Genomic DNA, 19,838 nt, shown 5'->3' with positions numbered 1-19,838 from the left:
ACGTTACTCTTCACTCCATCTTAAGAAGCGGTGTCTCAAGAAAACACATCATTAAAGACCCACTCCTCCCAGGCTATGCCCTTTTCTCATCAGGAAGGAGGTGCAGGAGCCTGAAGACATTACAAAAATAGCTTCTTGCCCTCTGCCATCAGATTTCTGAATGGACAATGAACCTATGGACATTAACTAATTTTTCCTCTTTATTGCACTAATTATTTTTTCAATTCTTGTATTTGTAGGTTTGTAATTTCTAGCAATTTTGCGGCTGCGATACACAATGCCACTGCCACAAAATGACAATTTTTGTGACACATTCATGGCAATAAACCTGATTCTGAATCTAATACTCCTATTAGTACTTCTCTGCAGACCTTTTGACTTGTGAACACACTCACAGATAAGTACTCCTCTATATTTGAAACAACATGCTTATTTGGGCTGTGCTGGATACCTGGTGCAAGCCCCTGCCCTTTGCTGTCACTTCTACAGCAATGGAATACCCATTTTGTGGCTGTGTGTCTCTTTGTGAAGTGAGCCATCAAGCTAATAATTGAGAGGCTGCTGATGAGCTGAAGCTGCACCACAGTGAGTTCACTCAGCAGTCATGATTGAGGGTTCGGGGGTGTATTGTGGAGAGAAATCTGGGCTGGAAGACCTATTACAGCCAGACAAGACGAGGGGACAGAACGATTTCCATGACCTCTGACAGAATTCGGGCCATCTGTCAACAAAAGGAACTGGTGCTGCCAGTCTACAGAAGTAACCCACATTTGAAGATGAAGCCATAATACAACTCAAGACCCACACCTCAACACCTCACCCACAGGCAGCCTTTGCACAAGTCAGGCCACAATGAAATCACCTTAAACTTTTAGTTGCAGCAGAAACCATCAGCCTTCATTTAAGTTTTCTGCACAGCAATATTGATAGTAATATCCCTTAAAATATCATGTTACAATAACCCCTTTTAGAAATTATTTCATGAGTGCTCTAGGGTGGCCTGGTTAGCTTAGTGCAATGTGATTACAGCATAGGCGATCCAGCCCCTGCTTATAAGGAATTTGGACATTCTCCCAGTGGCTGTGTGGGTTTCCTCTGGGTGTTCCGGCTTCTTCCCTTGTACCAAGGATGTATGGTTTAGTAGGTTAATTTGTCTCCTGGGTATATCTGGGCAGGGCAGCCTCATGACATACATTATTTCAGTATAATATGGGACTTGTTCTGCACAAGATAGGAGCGGGGAGTGAAAGCTGCCCAACAGATTGTTAGATTCAATGATAGGCAACTGCATTCTATCTATAGGGTCGATGTTTGGACAGGGCGAGGAGTATCATGAAAGACGCAATACACCCTTAACTATGAACTATTTACTCATCTTTGTTCAGGCAGACACTGTAGGAGCCTTAGCTCTTTATGCGATGATGATGTTAAATATCAATTCATGGCGTTGAGCGGTGCTGCACTTATATTTCAGAATCAGTAATTTTTTTAACAATTTATTTTAGAATATTGCAGTCTTATTGCATTTGATTTATTGTGTTTATGTATTGTATTTTACATTCCGTTCGATGCTAACCATGTTTCATTGGCTGGTCTACCAGCGTAATGACAATAAAGAGCATCGTCTCATGGGCTGGAAAGACTTGTTGCCATGCTGAATCTCCAAAATTTAACATTTGTGAAAATATCTGGAACTGGGGGCTTCCTCAGCACCAAATGAGATGTTAACGGAAGGTGATCAATTCTTTGTCATTTTAATTATTTTCAACTCTTCAGTACAACAGAAAAATTTTGGTCTTTCTTGGACAAAAAGGATTGAAGTAAAGCAGGAGTTGGGAGAGGGACAATGTTAATAATCTTAAATAGGCCAGTGACTGGTTTATATTGTAGGATAAACACCAAACTTCCTTATTCCTTTAACTTTCTCTGTTAAATTTGCAAAAAAAAAACCTGTCGTGTTTATCTTGTCCAGACAATGAAATCTATATCCACCGTTATCTGTGACCTTGAGAATTTAACCCAACCAGAACTGATTGTTCTCTGAGGCATCAATAAACCTTGGCTCTTTTCCTCTTGGTTTTCAGGTTACTGCATATGCCGGTTTTAGTCTTTTTTTGGGTTCTCTCTTTTGCATTGCGATTTTTTTTTAATGTATTATCTGAAACAGGAAGAGTATTAAAATTATTTTCACATATTTTATTTTTGATAACTAGTCCATGTCCCAAGGTGTTGCATACAGGAAGTCAAAACCAAATCCACTGATGCTGAAGTTCGAGCCTATGAAATAATTGATTGCAAACACATAGCCAAAATTCATTTCACTTTTTCAAGATACCTACTACCTGTATTTATTATGAAACAATATCAAATTCATTTTCAGCTGTTAAATCTAGCTGTTTGGCAAAGCAAGATGTTCAGTTTGTGCTTTTTTTTTGTTGAATTCCTTCAAAGCTAGGAGGCAGAGCTATTGCAAATTACAAATAGTAATTCTACTACAAATAGGACTAGTATGTGACATTGTTGAAGGAAAATGATCCAGACATTTTTTTCATTAGGCATAAGATGATTTAAACTACATGTTAGGAGTAGAAGTATGTATCTATTAGGAAAGTTGAACAACAGCTTGGCCTGAGAGAAGTTTGAAGAAGGTGATGGAGCGGTTTAGTGGAAAAAAAAATTGGACATAGATATTTATAGGTGGGAAACCAGTTGTGGAAATAACTGAGCAGCTGAGGGAAAGGTCTGATGTTTTAGTTCAAGGCCCTGCTTCAGGACTGTGTGTGTGGAGAAAAGATAGCAAGTGTATATGCAAGTGAAATGTCGGAGTGAGTCACACTGGCAGGGGATAAAGGGAGGGGGAGCAGAGAGAGGGGGGGTGATGAGATGGGCAGGTGGAACCATTAAGGGAGGGGGAGGGGACAGGAAAAGTGAATCAAGGGAGTAAAAACCCAGGTGGATAGGTATTTGGGTGATGGGCAGGTGGAGGTGGGTGCAGGATGGAACGAGTCTTAGTAACAAGTAGGGAAAAAACAAAAGGAGAGAGAACTTGGGTTCACTGGTGTGAATGGGAAAAGAACAGGGTGTGGGTTAATTAAGACTGGAAAATTCAAAGTCTACCGTATTTTTGAAGGATTAGCAATTGTGATTTTGCCACAGTATGAATATTTATATACTTTTGCTGAAATCAGTTGTACAGTTTGGTGGTAACTATTGTGTTCTTGTGATAGTAAAAATATGACTTATTTATTTTAGTAATTATATTTAAAATGTGAAATAAAACTGATGTAATAATTTCTTTACAGCTTGCTGCAATAAAACTTGCTCGCTATGGAGAAGACCTCCTTTTCTATCTATACTACATGAATGGAGGAGATGTCTTACAGTTACTTGCTGCAGTAGAGTTGTATGTCCTTTTAAATGCATAACACATTTAGTTCATGTTAAATTTCTTGTCGAGATCATTTGCATGTTACAATCTGATGATTCAAATTTATTTTATCCTTTTACAAAATAATGATGCATTTGATCATCTGTTTATTTGATGGATTTAATTTGATTAATATTCATAAATGTCTTTTATCATATTATAAATGTTAGATTTAACCGAGACTGGAGGTACCATAAAGAAGAGCGAGTCTGGATCACAAGGGCCCCAGGGATGGAGCCAACAGTAAAGACCAACACCTATGAAAGGGGGACATACTATTTCTTTGACTGTCTTAACTGGAGAAAGGTTGCTAAAGTAAGAGCTGATGTACTAATTGATTTTATATAATCCAAAAATTGCTGGCCTATTGTACAGGAGTCAGATGAATTACTAATAATGTTTCTTTATTGGAGATTAAGCATTATCTGTTTGCTGGAAACAAAATGTTTTTGTATGCAATCTTGTGTATTTATTTTCTGACCAGCAAATCTGAGCTGTGGTCTCTATAATAAAGGCAGCTGAAATAGCCTAGATTTGTGTGTTTATGTTTTAATGCTTGAAACTGCTAGATATTCTAGCAAGTTCCATGTTCTCTAGGCTATCCTTTTATTATTTTTTTTTGAAGATTTCAACAGATGGAGTGAAAAAGAATACAGTGTACTTGATTAAAAAGGATTTGGTCCACTATACCTTTAATTTCTAAAGTTATATCCCATTTTCATGCACCTTCTCTGTATCCTTTTGCATTCTACGGCAAATATAATTAGTTGTCAGAAGTAGATTTATTTCTGTAATATTAACTAAAATGTTAATGTTTACAGTGTTAAATAAGTTTTAAGAAAAGTAATCTTCCACTTTTGTTCACTTTCTATTTTTAATTTTTTTTCCTTTATTCTTAATGATTTCCAGTCACTTAAATGTTTAATTTATTATTAACTGCTTGGACTTTTTTTAAATGTTTTTTTATAAGCTATAATTGTCTTGTAGCTATTTTTTTTCTATGGTTGCTCCATCTTATTTCCAATTGAACCTAGATGTATTTAAGCTACTTCTTAATAAGGACTGGTCAAGTCAGCAAAACAAGCCAAGTGCATAGTCATTTCCGATCCTGCACTTTCCTAGGGTCCTAAATCTGATTCCAATTTCCTGAAGGAAAGCCTCTGGGGCTACTTTATCCAAACTGGATCTTGAATGATGCAATGTTTATTTGTTGTCTATTGGAGGAAGTGGTCAATATAAGATTACGATTACTTGAACTGACACTCAAAAGGTGATCTACCTGGGTGCCTAAAGAGAACTCATCATCACCACTTGAAGAGGTAATTAGAAAAGCATTTGCTTATCCTGATTTTGTAAGGACATGTTTCTAAGCCTCCTAAATTATATCTAGCAAGCATTGCGCTCAGATTTGTCGGGAGCAATTCATCACTTACTAAACTAATGCCTCAATTAAGCCTTAACCAAGGCAAGTAGATTAGATTTTGAGGAAACTGGATAGAATCACAGATCAAATTTCTAAGTGTGGGTAAAAGTTGGGGATTCTCAGCAAAGAATATTCATTGTACCTGGTGCATAATTTCAGTTTGTATTTGCCTGATAGAAACTGAACTACCATAAAACAAATTTCACAAAGTTTCAATGCAGCCACGAATAATGGACAAAATGCAATCCAGTGATTCAGGAATGCCATAAATCCAGCATCCGCGCAGTTCAAGAGTTGCAATACATCACCAACCATCCCGAAAACAAACTTTTTGGGACAAGAACCTCACAATGCTTCATTGAAAGACCAGTTGCCCTATATTTGAAACCTGTGAAAAATTTAATTTTGAAGTTGTAAATTCAACATTGTCATATCAGTTTAACAGCTAACAGAGCAATTTGACTCAAGACTCTTGATAATGTATTTAAATATCACAAACGTTTTCCATTCCAATTGAAGAACATACAAGAACATCTATTGTAACTGCAATTTTCATCCAAAATTGTCTGTGCACCTTAAAGGTATGTGAAGGTTTAAATTGAAGGGATGTTTAGATTTGTTTTTAGCATTAAATTATGGTAGATCTCTTTATTTTATTTATGCAATTAAATTAATTGTCTTAAAATATATTTTGTTAATCAAAATACTGGTAGGAAATGTGCTTTTTTATTATATCATATATTCTGTATATTAAGTCCATTACCTTTGAAATAAACCACATATTAACATGGCACTTTGAGTGGCATTTTGTAGAATTTGCAATGGTTTAACAGATGTGCTTCAATCGTTGGAGCTTTTTGAAGGTGTGTCTCATTGTCAAACAAATAAAATTACTGAAATCTTGATGGGGGGGGGGGGGGAAAGTTCAGATTCCCATAAATAAGTCTTTTCAATTTAGTTATTACTGAGGGTGTTGTTTTTTTTGGAATTGTGCCCAAATGAAAATGATCACACAAACTATTCTTGAAGCTAGTCATATTGCTTCTTCAGAGCATTATGTGGTAATATCAGTTCACTTCTGCAGTATGGAATGCTATTTCAATTCATTGTGCTTTAGCTATGTTCTAAAGCACCTTTCCTAATGGTGTCCATGATTTAAAAAGTTCCATTCAAATTTTGGTATCATACAACTTTGATTTGAAAAAAGTTGTTTCCACATTATGAGATGGTTCCATTTTTAAAAAATAATGTCATTAAGTACATTTTGACTTCCTCGAGGATGATGTCTACTTATTATGATAGAACATTTGGTGACTCGTATTAATTTATAAGTGAATACCACCAATGAAGGAAAACAATTTAATTGTAGCAGATTTGTTGCATTGTATATTGTGTGTTTTCAGACACAAGTCATTACATTTCAGGTATGTGATGTGTTTGAGATTCATAAGAGATTATATGAATGTAAGTGATTTTATTAAGCCTTGAAATACTGTGAACAACACTTTCTCCAATTGCCTCATTACTTTTCCTCTTTAAATGTGGTGGCCTGTGGCATATTCCTCTAATTTCTTCATTGTTCAGTGCCATGAAACTATTTTTTGGCTGGAATTCTTTCTCAAATAATGATTTATTTTCCCTCCATCACACATATTTAAAATGTGTGGGATGGAGGGAAATTAACTATCCTACATCCTGTACCTCTTTCACAAAATTGAGCTCTTACATGTATTTATATTATGGTTTTTCACCGCATCAGATTGGAAGACATTTCAAAGCCAGGAAAGTCGAGTCAAGTCACCTTTATTTGTCGTTCATACCATGCATTGCCTGGTAAAGATGAGATAGTTTTTCTCCAGGGCCATGCAGCAGATTTACATAAATATAAGTTAAAGTAGAAGTTAAAATATTAAGACATAGACAATAAAAGTCCACAGTGGACTATCTACATATTTTTGAAATGGTAGTTTTGAAATGTCATTGTACAATGAAAATAAAAGTGGCAGTCTTTTTAAATAGTTCCTTAAAACAACAATTTGATGATTAACTAAAACTAATTTTGGTTGCCAATAATAAAATTTAATCTGGCTGTTAATCATTCTTTGCAAAGGGAGATCGGTTTAGCATCTTTCCTAACGCATGCCATTTCCCAGTACTTTAATGAAGATTATTTGCTGGAGGCTGTGGCTTCAGTCCATAATTGATCAATGATTCTCTATCCAAGCTGATCATAAGTTCTAAATTTCTACCATTTTTTCTGAACATCCTCAGTACTTTTCTACTCTCAAACTGCTTGACTAACACCAGTTCAAGACTGAACAGATGTCTTCAGTATTTAGCCAGACCTCTTTCTCCTTTACTGTTTATTCCATTTCCCTCCAGGGCCATTCCCTCAAACTGATATTGACTATTCGTAATATTATCATGTTCATACCTGAACAACATTTTAAAACTGACGACCTGACTATCAAAACTGTTAGCAAGTAAACTGCTTTCCTCTGCATTTCTATATGTTCTCAGATCACTGAAGCTTTTGGGTCTCTGTGAGATCCAGCATTGATGGCCTCAATCTCCACCAATAAAAAAACTAGTTTTTCTGAAGCACTCTTTTATCATTTAAATTTTTAAATATTTGTAAATAACTTGCACTTAAACTCTCCCATCTCTTTCAATGAGGTAAACTCTCCAAATTTATTTACTACTTTTTCATCATAAATTTATGATGCCTTTGAAACACATTTCCTGAACGTCTCTGCTTGGTGACACTGTTAGCGTAGCGGAAAAGTGCAGTGCTGTTACAGTGCCAGCGACCGAGGTTCTAATCTGGCACTGTCTGTAAAGAGTTTGTACATTCTCCCCATGTCTTCATGGGATTCCTCCAGATGCTCAGGTTTCCTCCCACCGTTTAAAACGTTCTGTGGGTTGTAGGTCAATTGGATGTAATTGGGAGGCACAGCCTTGTTGTCCCAAAAGACATGTTACTGTGCTGTATGTCTAAATTTAAAATTTACATCTTCACTTTTAAGAGCTTCCAAAAGATATCATTGACGAGTTATTCATCCATCGTTAATTCATTTATTTTGAAAGTTGTCTTTCATGACCAAAGGACATTTCATGGCATTGAAGTACTTCAGAAATGTGTTTGGTTTGTAATGTAATCTCTTTCTTTGTCTACATTTTTAAAAAGAATGTGGGGAAGTAAAACATTTGTTAAATGAAAGCTACGTGCTGTTCGATTTGTGAACATACACTATCTGCACCCCTGGATGTCTCTGAGCATCTTTTATGGCTTTCAGATGAAAGTTTCTAATTGCATAACTAACTTGTTCTTTTTGGAATTTCAGGAGTTCCATCTGGAGTATGATAAACTAGAGGAAAGACCTCATCTGCCGTCATCTTTGAACTACAACCCTGCTCAGCAAGCCTTCTAAAGACTTAACTGTTCATGGGGTATGGCTGTCTCAGCACAATACTCAAACTGCAGAAACCGAAGTGGCTCAGGCATCCTGGTTTTTATTCTTTGAGGATCTGGCAATTGGCTCATGTGGATGGATCGACATTTTGAAGTCCTGCCTTAGTAATTATGTGCTGCCCAACACAACTGAATTTGTATTTTTTTTTTCCATTTTTTTTTAATTATTTTGAGCAGGGAATGTTTAAAAAAAAAAGACACAAAAAATAATTTTTCAGCCCATCAGCAGATATTTCTGCTAAAGGGCAAGTGGACCGACAATACTTTCATTGCTAAATTTCCAAAGTGTAAAAATTTAAAAAGTTTGCATTGTTCATTGTAGCATAACTGGTAATAAAAAAAAAATGTGTAGTGCATTTTTATGTGAAGATCCTCTTGTATTTCATTTGGAAAGATAAGCAGCCTGCATTTGATTTGTTCATTTTACTTTCCCCTAATGTTTTTGAAAAGCATTTCTGTCAAGTTAAATGCAAGAACATTTGACGGTCTAAGTGAACGTTATTGCCACGACCTCTGGACATTTTCCACGGTTGTGTATCACTGGGCTTCATCTTTCTAGAATGAGCAAAACACTGTCCAGTCTTTGTTACAATTTTGTAATAAAAGTGTACATTTTTTTAATTTTTGGACATCACATGAATAAAGATATGTATGTACGAATGTGTATATATTATATATATGACATCTATTTTGGAAAATATTTGCCCTGCTGTACCTCATTTTTCGGAGGTGTGCATGGATGCAATACATGAAAACAGGACATTTCGGGAACTGCTGAGCAGGGGACCGCTGTGTCGCCCTGTGCACTTAAGGGCCAGATTTTCAGCGGCCAAGGACACCCCATACCCAATTGAACATGATGGGACTTCAGGAAGTGAACTGAGACAATTCATAATGGCTGGTTGAACAGCAGCATTTCATAGGAAAAAAATAATTAAAAAAAATCAATCTTGTATTTTCTGACCACATTAAAGCTTCTTCTCTTTGTAATAAAGTAGAAAAGCTGTCCTAATTGCAGTGTTGCCTTTAATTTGAATTTGCAACTGTTTTTTTTAAAAATTTTCTAGTGTTGAATGAAGTGTGAAAGGTTTTGTTGGAATATATATATATATATATGTGAAGCTTTATTTTCTCAAAGATTATGTTATGTGGTCTCGATTACTACAGGTAAGTTTTGAGTTTATTCTGATTTTTTTTTTCCCATGTGCTAACTAAGTGCTCATTAGCTCTTAAATTTGGAAAGTACAGGGCAAAAACATCTTTGGTATCAGTTCAAAAATATAGTTAATCTTTCAGAGAACAGAAAAAAAACCAGGACATGAATGAGCTCATTAAATCTCAATGAGTCATAGTTTATAACGAGGTAAACACAGATATATAATCATATAACTGTTTACGGCATAGAAACAGGCCATGTCGGCCCTTCAAGTCCACGCCGGTTCACTTGAACAACTCCACGAGCTTCCCCCCTCCTGCTCTCTGCCCATAACCCTCCAACCCCTCACATCCATGTACACAACCAACCTTCTCTTAAATGACAGAAGGGACCCTGCCGCAACTATCTCTTTTGGAAGATCGTTCCATTCTGCCACCACTCTGAGTGAAAAAGCATCCTTTAATATGATTGATGCTTTATCTCCTATCAATTACAGAATGACCTTGTGCATTAAAAATCCTCAATATCTTAGTTCAATAAAAATAAAAAACATATGCCATTTTTTTAGTATTGGTGGGAAAATCAATTGGAAAGGCAAAAAGCCTGTTTATGTCCTGCACAACCCAAGTCTCATGATTCCATTTTCTCCCCACAGAAACCTTATTTATTAACTAGATGTGTTTAAATCTGTAACTCAGGAATTGGAAACAATTGTAATCTTGGCTTTGTTTTTGCATGTATTCCCTACTTATTAACTGATCAGAAATACTTATTCCAGGTATACTTCATCGTATACCCAGAACATAACACACTTTAATATTGTGCTATTGATGAGACTGATAAATGGCTCTATCAACCATTCGTAGACTAGTTAGACTTTGATTTACAGTACCATATTTGTATAATTATATAGAATTATGCATCAATGTTCAGGATATAAATATTTGAAATAATTAATGTTCTAAACACATTTTTCTTGCAAACATTTTCTACATTATGGAAATATTACAGTAATAAGTTTTTAATTTTGTGCAAGCAAGAAAAATGAGTTTTAATTCAACATTCTCAAGTATTTTTACCTTTTTTCCACATACAGCATTCCCCACATCCCCCCCCCCCCCCCCCCCCCCAATCCCGGGCATTTTCCAGTGGATATGTTTGTACATAGTAAAGTGTATTAAATATTTGGAACAGCTTTTTTTTTTGTTCCTACAAAATGCAAGAACTTGGTCAGATCAACAAAGGTGTAAACTTTAAGTGAGAGTTTTTAGCGTAATAGATTAATAATCCTGAAATAAAAATACTCGTTATATTGCTGATTTACATCACTCATAAACTCTGGATGAATGACTTCAGATGTTAAAAAACAGAGCAAAAAATACAAACTGCTGGAGGAACTCAGTAGGTCGAGCATTATTTGTGGGAGGAAAGTAATGGTTGATATTGCAGTTGGAGCTTGTTTTAAATTTGAGATCACTTTTAAGAAAATATTTTAATTCTACCCAATTTTAAAGCATTTCTTTCCCAAGAAGTAGATATGGATAAATTCAATATCTAAAATAATGGTTTTGAAGAATCATTCTATTCTACTTCAATATTTTAACAACCACTGTTAAACTTTCGAGACTGAAGATTTTTGAATATTTCTAATGTTACTGAAATAAAACAATGTAAGGAAGCACTCAATCTGTACAAAGACAAATGCTAATTCTTTTTCTCTTCCCTTTGCTGCTGCGTAACCTACCAAGTATCCAGAATTCTGTCTCATGATTTCCAGCATCTACAATTTCTTTAATTCTAATTCTACTTGGATATCCAATGATATTTAGATATTCACAGGAGATTATAAAGTCTGACTGGGAACCGTTGGTTGACTCCTCAATTGAAATTGCTTCCCTACTTGGTAGGGATTGGTTTGTGTCAACTGAGTAGCATTGAAAATGTATTTAATGGTCAAAATAACAAGGATATTTGCAAAGTCATTACTCTGTATATGCAATATGTTAAGATTTAAATCATTATGCAACATATACAGCATTGCATTTAATAGGTTAAACTTTCAATAAATGCCATTCTTATCTCTGAAGTACAGCTATGCTAAAACATGATGTATAGATTAAGCAGTACTTGTTCAGTCTCCAATGCTCCCTCGGTCAATACAACTTGCTGTGGCCATAACCCTTGATTACCAATGATCATGATAGACTGCAACAAATCCCTTCACTGTCGACTTCATTAGGTATTGCCACGTCCTTCAAAAATGCTTGAAAAGACTGCCATTTCTTTGTCCTTTCAATTTTTTGGGTAAATATTTAAAGAAATTACCTCAGATTCTTTGTCAAGTTTGGCTTCTGCTACTAAATGTCTAAAGTGTGTGATAAAGTGTTCCCATTTTTACACTATTACATTTGGAATAAGTTGAAGGAATCAGGATGGGTGGTGCTAGAAATGGTCAGATTTATTGCATCGTTCTCTGAGAGAAATGCATTTTATTTTACTCTGATTAGTCTTTCAACAGGACTCCTGTCTACTCTGATTTTCCAGTTTAAATGGAAACAGTCTGGGGGGAAAAAAAGCTACAATTTCCCCCCCATCCTCAGCAGTCAGTTTTGTGTTGCTGCTTGAACATTTCAGGAGTAACAGCATTGAAGGTAAGTCGCACCAAAACCAATTAAATTGCAATCTGTAAATGTATTTCTCCTCTTTAGTAAAGGACTATTATAACTGTTGGTTATATAATAACATCTTTAAATCCAATTCTCTTGAAAGTCACTATTGACACTCCATTATTGGACTACCTTTGCACTGTTCATATTTATTTGTTATTATTGCAGTAGATGGCACACAAATCTTATGGTTTTTTTGATACATGTGATATAGTACGTCTCCAGTTATCCGAAATACGGTTAACCGAAAAGCTCAATTAGCCAAACTTTTTTTGGGTGGTGACATGACATCACCAGTTGAAAAGAATTTTTCATTCTACGTGCTCATGTAGGGCTCTGACGTGCTGTAAGCTCCAGTTTGGTAACAACAGAGCTCCAAACCAGCCGGGAAGACAGACGCTGAACGGCTGGATGTCGACTCAGAGAAGCAGGCTGGAATCTCGAGCCATCAGTGAGCGACTGGAGGAAATAGGCGGCTCAGGCAGCGCATGGGGAGATTATCCTCATTTCAGGTAACTCCTCTCTCAATTTCTTCTTTGGCTTCCAATGTGCTCGGTTCTCTGCTCTGTCCCATCACTGTCAAGGAGAGCATCCTCCCGGGCAGGTACGGCGATGGCCGATCTTCCGCTAACCAATATAAGTATTCTGCTGATGCTGGAAACGTACTGTTATAAAATTCAGAAATAGCCAAATAGCATTTGAAGAAAGTTATTAATAATAGGAAACTTCAGCAGCAAATATATGCAAAACATAATCATACGAGAAGCAAGGTAATACTGTCCAGCTAACCCATGGTATTGCTTGCAGGATAAATATTTTAGCAGGCTGCCCCAGGAAAAAAATTGCTCTTTTATAAATGATGCCATATTACTAACATTCTCCAGAAATTTTGGATGAGGCCTTTATTCAACATTAATCCAAAAGAAGGTAAAATTCTATTTAATATTCAGATTGCAATTATTTGGTAATGTATAGAAGGCATGTCAAGTTGTTAGGGTTTGACATGCGACAGTCCATGTCAAAAGTATTCAATTAAATTAGAACCAAATTTACTCCGTTTCACATCAAGTTTATTGTCACATTATGCCTGCTGCAGTGAGAAGTATTCTTCCCAGAGCAGTTCATCACGTCAATTCTAACATTCATGTGGCTGTACAAAATAGTACAGCAAAAGCACCGTTGCATGGTATAGGTTTACAATGAAAAAGATCTATTAATGCATAGCAAGGACAGCATGAGAGCACTCAAGTTCATTTAGAGAAAAAGCTGTCTTCAAGCTCTTTGATACAATTTCACACCTTTGAATATTCTCCACACTGTTATTGATACATGGTGACATGGGTAGGTAGGACGAGAAGGGATCACTTAGATCGGTGCGGACTAGAGGGGCTGAGATGGCCTGTTTCCGTACTTGTTATATATTTATATGTAATATGGTTAAGGGTGCGTGTCCAGAAAATGATAGGTCCTTCATTATGTTGCCTGCTTTATCTAGGCATATAGAGGTATAGAGAGGGAGGTTTGTTTGAGGAATGATCTTCATAATTTTTGGTGGATTTCTCAAATTAGACTCACGAGAATAAGGTGGAAAGGGTTCACTGATACAAGGTGCTACTCCTTAGGTTATGTTGAACCATGGCTACTACATTGCTATCACAGACTTGACAATTGAGCTCTGCCAAGCATAAATCAAAAGTCTTGACAAAGGATTCTGACCCAAAATGTCAACAATTTTGTTTTCTCCCTCTGATGCTGTTACATCAGCAGATTCTTTTTGCTCCAGATTCCAGCATCTGCAATCTCATACTTTAAGATTGAATAGATGATTTAGTAATATTTTAAGTCCTGATTTTTGTGGAAAATGTAATATTGGCACCCAAAATTCTGATGGCATAATGTTTGTTTTGTCATTGGTTTTGAATCAGTGTACTGATATTGTCATATTCTCTGGAATGTGTTGTAACAAATATTATTCAATAACTGTTAGAGCCCTTTTTAATACTTTGATTCCCATGTAGTGGATACTGGTGTCCCACCAGTGTCTTCCACATATTAAAGTAAAACTACTTTGTAGTGAGCATCAAGACAAGCTTAGCTCCTAACTCCCCTTTTCCAGATTCTATTTTGCAGAAATAAACACTGAATTACTATCTCTTTGTACACCTACCAACCCTTGTATGTCAAAAGTAACTGAACCCCACTCTGGTCTACTAAGCCACCTTCATTCACATCACAATACTAAAGACTAAATCCCATAGTCAACTTGAGAAACATCGCTGCCCCCCTCCCTCTCCTGTCCAAATTGTAAATAACTAACAGGATCTTAGAACCTTTTGGTCTGAAATAGATTCTCTGTAATACTTTAATTAAAAAATATATCCTTGACTAATTATTAAATTCAAAGTCCCACTTCACTCAAACATGGCATATTCTAATTTTAGTTCTGCTTGATCATTTAGTCTCTACCTTGATGTGTACTGAAAATAAATCTAGGTCACCCAGATTCCCATACCAACTAAAAATCAAAGGTTACATAATTTAAGAACTTTATACATAAATGGAGATTATTGTTTCAAATCAATGCAAATGTTTGAGGTTGCTGTGAAGGAGGAAGGAATGGCAAGAGTGTGTAGCCAGATGATAATCTCTAGATTTCACCTTCATTCGTGACTTGTATTGTTTTTCATAGGGGATTAACAAGGAGTTACCAATGTTTTGTTAAACTGTTGAACGCGAGAAAGGTAACCCCTTTTCTTTTATCTTGGATCTTGTTTTCCTGCTCTGCCATTCGATTAGATCATGACCAATTTTTTCACCTCATCGTCACTTTCCTGCACTTGCACTCTGACCATTGATGTCTAAAAAAAAATCTATTCGCCTCTTGCATGTGTTCATCTTTCTGGGTTCCCCGAACCAAGAAATGCAAAGATATATCTGGATTTGTATGAAGGCATTTCTCCTTAGCATTTTTTTTTGTTGCCCAAGCCCCATGTTCAAGACTGCTCCCTCAGCTTTGGGTTCTCAGCCTTGCAGAACCCAAAGCTGCAAGTTTTTAAAAAAAGGTTCTCAGCTCTACAGAACCAAGAGCTGGGAATTAAGAAAAAATAGGTGTTTAAAAAATAGGTTAGAATCTTCCATTACACCAACATCACTCCTTCCCCCACGCAAACCCAAGGGAAACAAACAGCAGCTTAGAAAGCTCTGTAAAGGTTCTGGCATTACAATGAGATCACCCACCATTCATTCTAAACTCCAAGGTCTTCCTCTTTGCTATTTGTTGGGGTGTGTACAACAATCACTCAAGCACTGCCAGCATACGGAACAAAACCTGTTTCATGAAGAAAGGTAAATAGTTGAAACCAAGACGCCCAGGGACAATGCAAGAAAGGTTTGATTCATTACAGAGGTGTGAACCCATCGACCCCTGCCTCTCTGTTGCAGCTTCGATGCTGGGCTGTTCAGATCGTACTTGAATTTCTGGTACTTTGGCTCATTGACTATTTTGCACATGTGACATGGAACATATGCCTCAACCAGCTGCCAGCCAGAATAGCAGAGACAAACAGATTTGTACGTAGGCTCACTGATTGTCAAATAGCTCTGATAGGATTGGCTGAGCATAATCCTTTGCCTAGAGAAGTCAATTACTTCTGACTTGTGTTGGTTTACTTATAAATCTTACATTTGAATTATGTTGGCAGATTAGTGAAAAATTGAATCTGTAACAATGTTTTACTCAACTCCATGCTTTGTTTTTATTGGATGTATATTTCTGCGACTGCAATGCCTTGGGTAACCAGACAAGTGATGTACCCAAAATACTTGTTGCTGCTTTCTGAGGCCTTCTCTTTCATAGTTCTTGACCCATCCAGGGCTGCTAAGGTCAATTAGAAGTTGCTCTTTAGTCCATGATGCAGTTGTTAAATGATCGCAGATGCCGCTCAGATTGAAGTTTGTTCATTACCCTCGAGTTCCTCTTTGCTCAAAATCCCAGTTTCTGCAGGGGGGGGGGGGGAAAGAGAGTGATAAAATGGGGAGGGGTTAAATAATCCAGTGGATTTAATGTGGTGGAGAGGAAACAAACTGGGGAGGGGTAGAGAGAAGATGGTGTGAAAGAGCAGGGGAGGAGGTGGTGCGAGTCAGGAAATTGGGGAATTCAGTGTTAATGCTGTTGGATTATGAATTATCCAGGTGGAATATGAAGTGCAATTTCTCCAGTTTGCGTTTGGCCTCACTCTGGCAGTGGAGGAGACAAGGACTGACCAGTCAGTGTGGGAATAAGGAGGGGTGCTAATGTGGCTAAAGAACACAAGAATTATCCAGTCTGTTGCTCTGCCATTTGATTCGGCCATAGACTCAGCTTCACCTACCTGCCTTTTTTTCCACAAACCTTAATTCCCCTACAATGCTATCATCTATCTTACTGTCTTAAATATATTTAATGAGGTCTCATCAACTGCTTCTTTCAGAAGATAATTTACAGATTTGCTATTCTCTGGGAAAAGCAGTTCTTCCTACTTGCATCCTAGATTTACTCCCCTGCATCTTGACACTATGTCCCCTAGTTCTAGTCTCACCGGTTAGTGGTAAAGAATTACCTGCCTCTATCTTGTGTATTCATGTCAGGATTGTTCATAATATCCCCTCATTTTTCCTAAGGTACTCAATCTCTCCTCATAGGCTAATCCTCGTAGGCTAAACCTCATGTCTCCAGAATCAACATGGTGAACCTCCTCGGCACCACTTCCAAAGCGAGCATATCTTCTCAAATAAAGAGACTAGAACTACACACAGAACTCCGCGTACTGCCTCACCAGTAGTACTCTGCAGATTCACAAGTAAACCCTGTTCTTAAATTTAGTCTCTCCAACATTTGCCTTCATTATAACCTGTACACCTACAAACCAATCTTTTGTATGCATGCTCAAACAGTCCCTTGTTCCTTGGTACAATAGCATGTTACAATCTTTCACCATATATATATATATATATATAAAATAATCTATTTTTTTTCTTGTAATTGGGATCTCAAGGTGGCCATTGCAAATAGCTTTGTCAATGCAATCTTTTAGACTGTACTTGAAAGGGCTGTTTAGATCCTTGGATGGTGGTGAGGGGGAGGAGTCATGACAGGTGTGACATGTACAGTTGCAGGGGACAGGGTTTCTGATTGCAACCCATTTTAACTCCTCCCCATTTCCATACTGAACTGTGCCCACTGCCACCTCTGCTGGTCAAACACAAACTAGAGAAACTGCATCTCATACAATCCACAACTTTTTCTATTGAAGTTAGGTGAGGTACAAACCACAGGTCAGGGGTTAAGGGGAAAGGTTTCGGGGGAACATTAAAGCGAGTGTGGAACGAACTGGCAACTTAAGTAGTGAATGTGGGCTCAATTTTAACATTTAGGGAAAAAATGGACATGTACATGGAGGGGAGCAGTGTGTAGGTCAGTGGGACATGGCAGAATAATAGTTTATACAGACAAGAAGGGACCAGGGGCCTGCTTCTGTGCAATAATGTTCTGTGTTTCTAACCAAATAATATGATCGTTGAATTCTCCAATGTCAGGAAAGCAACCTCTTGTTTTTTTATTCCTTCTTCTGATCCACTCGTCCTCTCATATACCCCTTCTTTCCAACCCCCTTCCCAATCTGCCTATCACTAACCTACTGGGTTCCCCATCTTCCTCCCCTCCCCCTAATCTGGGTCCTCTCATAATAATCTGCGGTCGCTTTCCCCACCTGGCTCCATCAACCTCTCCTCACCTGGATCCACCAATCGCTTGCTCACCCTGCCCTGACACCTTTCGTATTGGCCAGATCCCCTTGACATTCAACCCTGTGGCAGGGTCCTGCAGAGTTTCTCCAGAGGCTAATCTTTTGTAAGCTTTTATGAGACCCTGTGACTGGTTGGTTATTGCGTCCACGGTTTTAATGCTTTAACGTTCTAAACCAATCCAAGTTTTACTGTGTTTGTGCATTGCTTAAAGGCACCTTAAATGTGTTTGAACCTATTCTGCTTGTAAATCGAGATAAATTGCAGATTTTTAAAAAAAAAATAAAACCTAGCGTTCAAAATCGAAGGAGCCCCTGGGAGCGGATTCTCCTGCTCTCCCTTAATTGATTATGTTGTTATTTCGAAGCGCCTGGTTAAGAACGTTCATGTCCAAGTCCTTGCCCTATTTCAGTCGAGCTTTACCAGGGGATTCAATTCCATTAATTACAGCCCGAAATGAAGTAAGTCACCAGTTTTGACGAGACGAAGGGAAGGCGATAGAACCATCCCTCCCGCCGCTCTGCTGACCCCGTTTCCTCGCCCATTAATCTTCCCGACCATTCCGGATCAAATGAGGAGCTGGATGGGAGCGTCAGGAAACCGCGCACCCCCTTCCAAGTTGCTCGCAGTTGGAGGGAATGGGGGGGGGGCGGTCGTGAGGAATGATCCGTCCTGATCAATTTCCGAAGCGTGTGATTGCACTGCCCCCGGTACAAGCGGCAGCTTCCACCCTCCCAGATCTCCGCACGTCCCACCACCACCCCGGCCCTCTCGCCTATCTCCAATCTTCAACCCCACCGCCGGCGATGATGTCCTCGCCTGCAGGCGGCCCAGACTCCGCAAGAGCCACATCTCCCTCGGAGGTTTCCCTTGAGACCAACCAGGTTCGGGATGTTTCAATGTTAACATCCAACTACTTCTGCCGAGCCACTGGGACCTGGAGAATGAAGATGCAATCTCGGAGTTGACATCGCAGGCGTTGATTTGCCCCCAGACTCGGGCTGGGCTCACCCTTCGTCTTGGTACAGACGCACGTTAAATCGTGCCCTTGTTTTAGAGCGAATTCAATGTAAACCCATTGATGTGTTTTACTTTACTGGAAACAAGTAGGCGATGTGAACTACCTGCCACTATTCTTCGCTGCGGGCATAAATCTACTTAAGGGGCGGGCTAGAAACGGACTGTAGTTCCTGGAGCATCTCCAAATACAGCCGACAACATATCCAGGGCCGAGGAAGATCTCGCTGGCTGATCCGAGCCTTTCCGCAATTCGTGCTTTCCTCGAACTGGAAGTTCCCCCTGAACGTTTTGCGTCGCGGTCCATATCGCCGCCTTGGTACAATGCCACTGCTCCGGGGCAAAGAGAAGCTGCGCAAAACGCGGGAGCGGGGGAACCCCCTCTGTCAGTGACCTCCAAGATGCCCGACACACGCGGGGCCAAATATCCAAACCGCAACCGCAGGAGATCTGAAATGAGAACTCAGCAGCTCTCGTGGACTTGAAACTGTAACGGATTCTCTCTCTCCACTGATGCTGTTCATTTTAAGCCTTTTCTGTTCTTACGTGCTCTTTCCTTTCTGTTTTGGAAACTTATTAAAAGTTTGATGCAGTTCATTGGTTTAAGTAGCTAAAGCAGATTTAGGCCAGGGCAAATCACTCAGACTTGGTCACATTTAAACCTTACAGAACAACTTTCTGAAAGGCTAAATTGATTGAACTTCGTGGTTCTCAACCATTTTTCTTTCCATTCACATTCCACTTTAAGTCATCCCTATGCCATCGGTGCTCTGTGATTAGTAAGGGATTGATTAAGGTAGTGTGTGGGTAGAAAGAAAAAGTTTGAAAACCACTGTTTCATCGTACCTCAATGACTCGTTATGTGCACAGTTTCATAGCTCCAAAGGAAATGGGCC

General features: G+C 38.3%; 1 protein-coding gene across 10 annotated transcripts in view; it reads left to right on the top strand.

Annotated features, from left to right (window-relative positions):
• cnot2 (CCR4-NOT transcription complex, subunit 2) overlaps positions 1-9,334 on the top strand; it is a 112,823-nt gene extending 103,489 nt beyond the window's left edge. For all 10 annotated transcript variants that reach the window (XM_069904082.1, XM_069904089.1, XM_069904081.1 and 7 more), the window contains 3 exons: positions 3,303-3,403; positions 3,598-3,742; positions 8,195-9,334. In XM_069904082.1, the coding sequence (XP_069760183.1) occupies positions 3,303-3,403; positions 3,598-3,742; positions 8,195-8,281 (333 nt within the window). In that variant the 3' untranslated portion in view covers positions 8,282-9,334. The remainder of the gene's footprint in view (positions 1-3,302; positions 3,404-3,597; positions 3,743-8,194) is intronic.
• Positions 9,335-19,838: the final 10,504 nt, after the last annotated feature.

Source organism: Narcine bancroftii, chromosome 11 (genome assembly GCF_036971445.1).
Source record: "Narcine bancroftii isolate sNarBan1 chromosome 11, sNarBan1.hap1, whole genome shotgun sequence".
Lineage (NCBI taxonomy): Eukaryota > Metazoa > Chordata > Chondrichthyes > Torpediniformes > Narcinidae > Narcine > Narcine bancroftii.
Note: the sequence above shows the minus strand (reverse complement) of the source record. Positions and strands in the feature narration are given on the sequence as shown.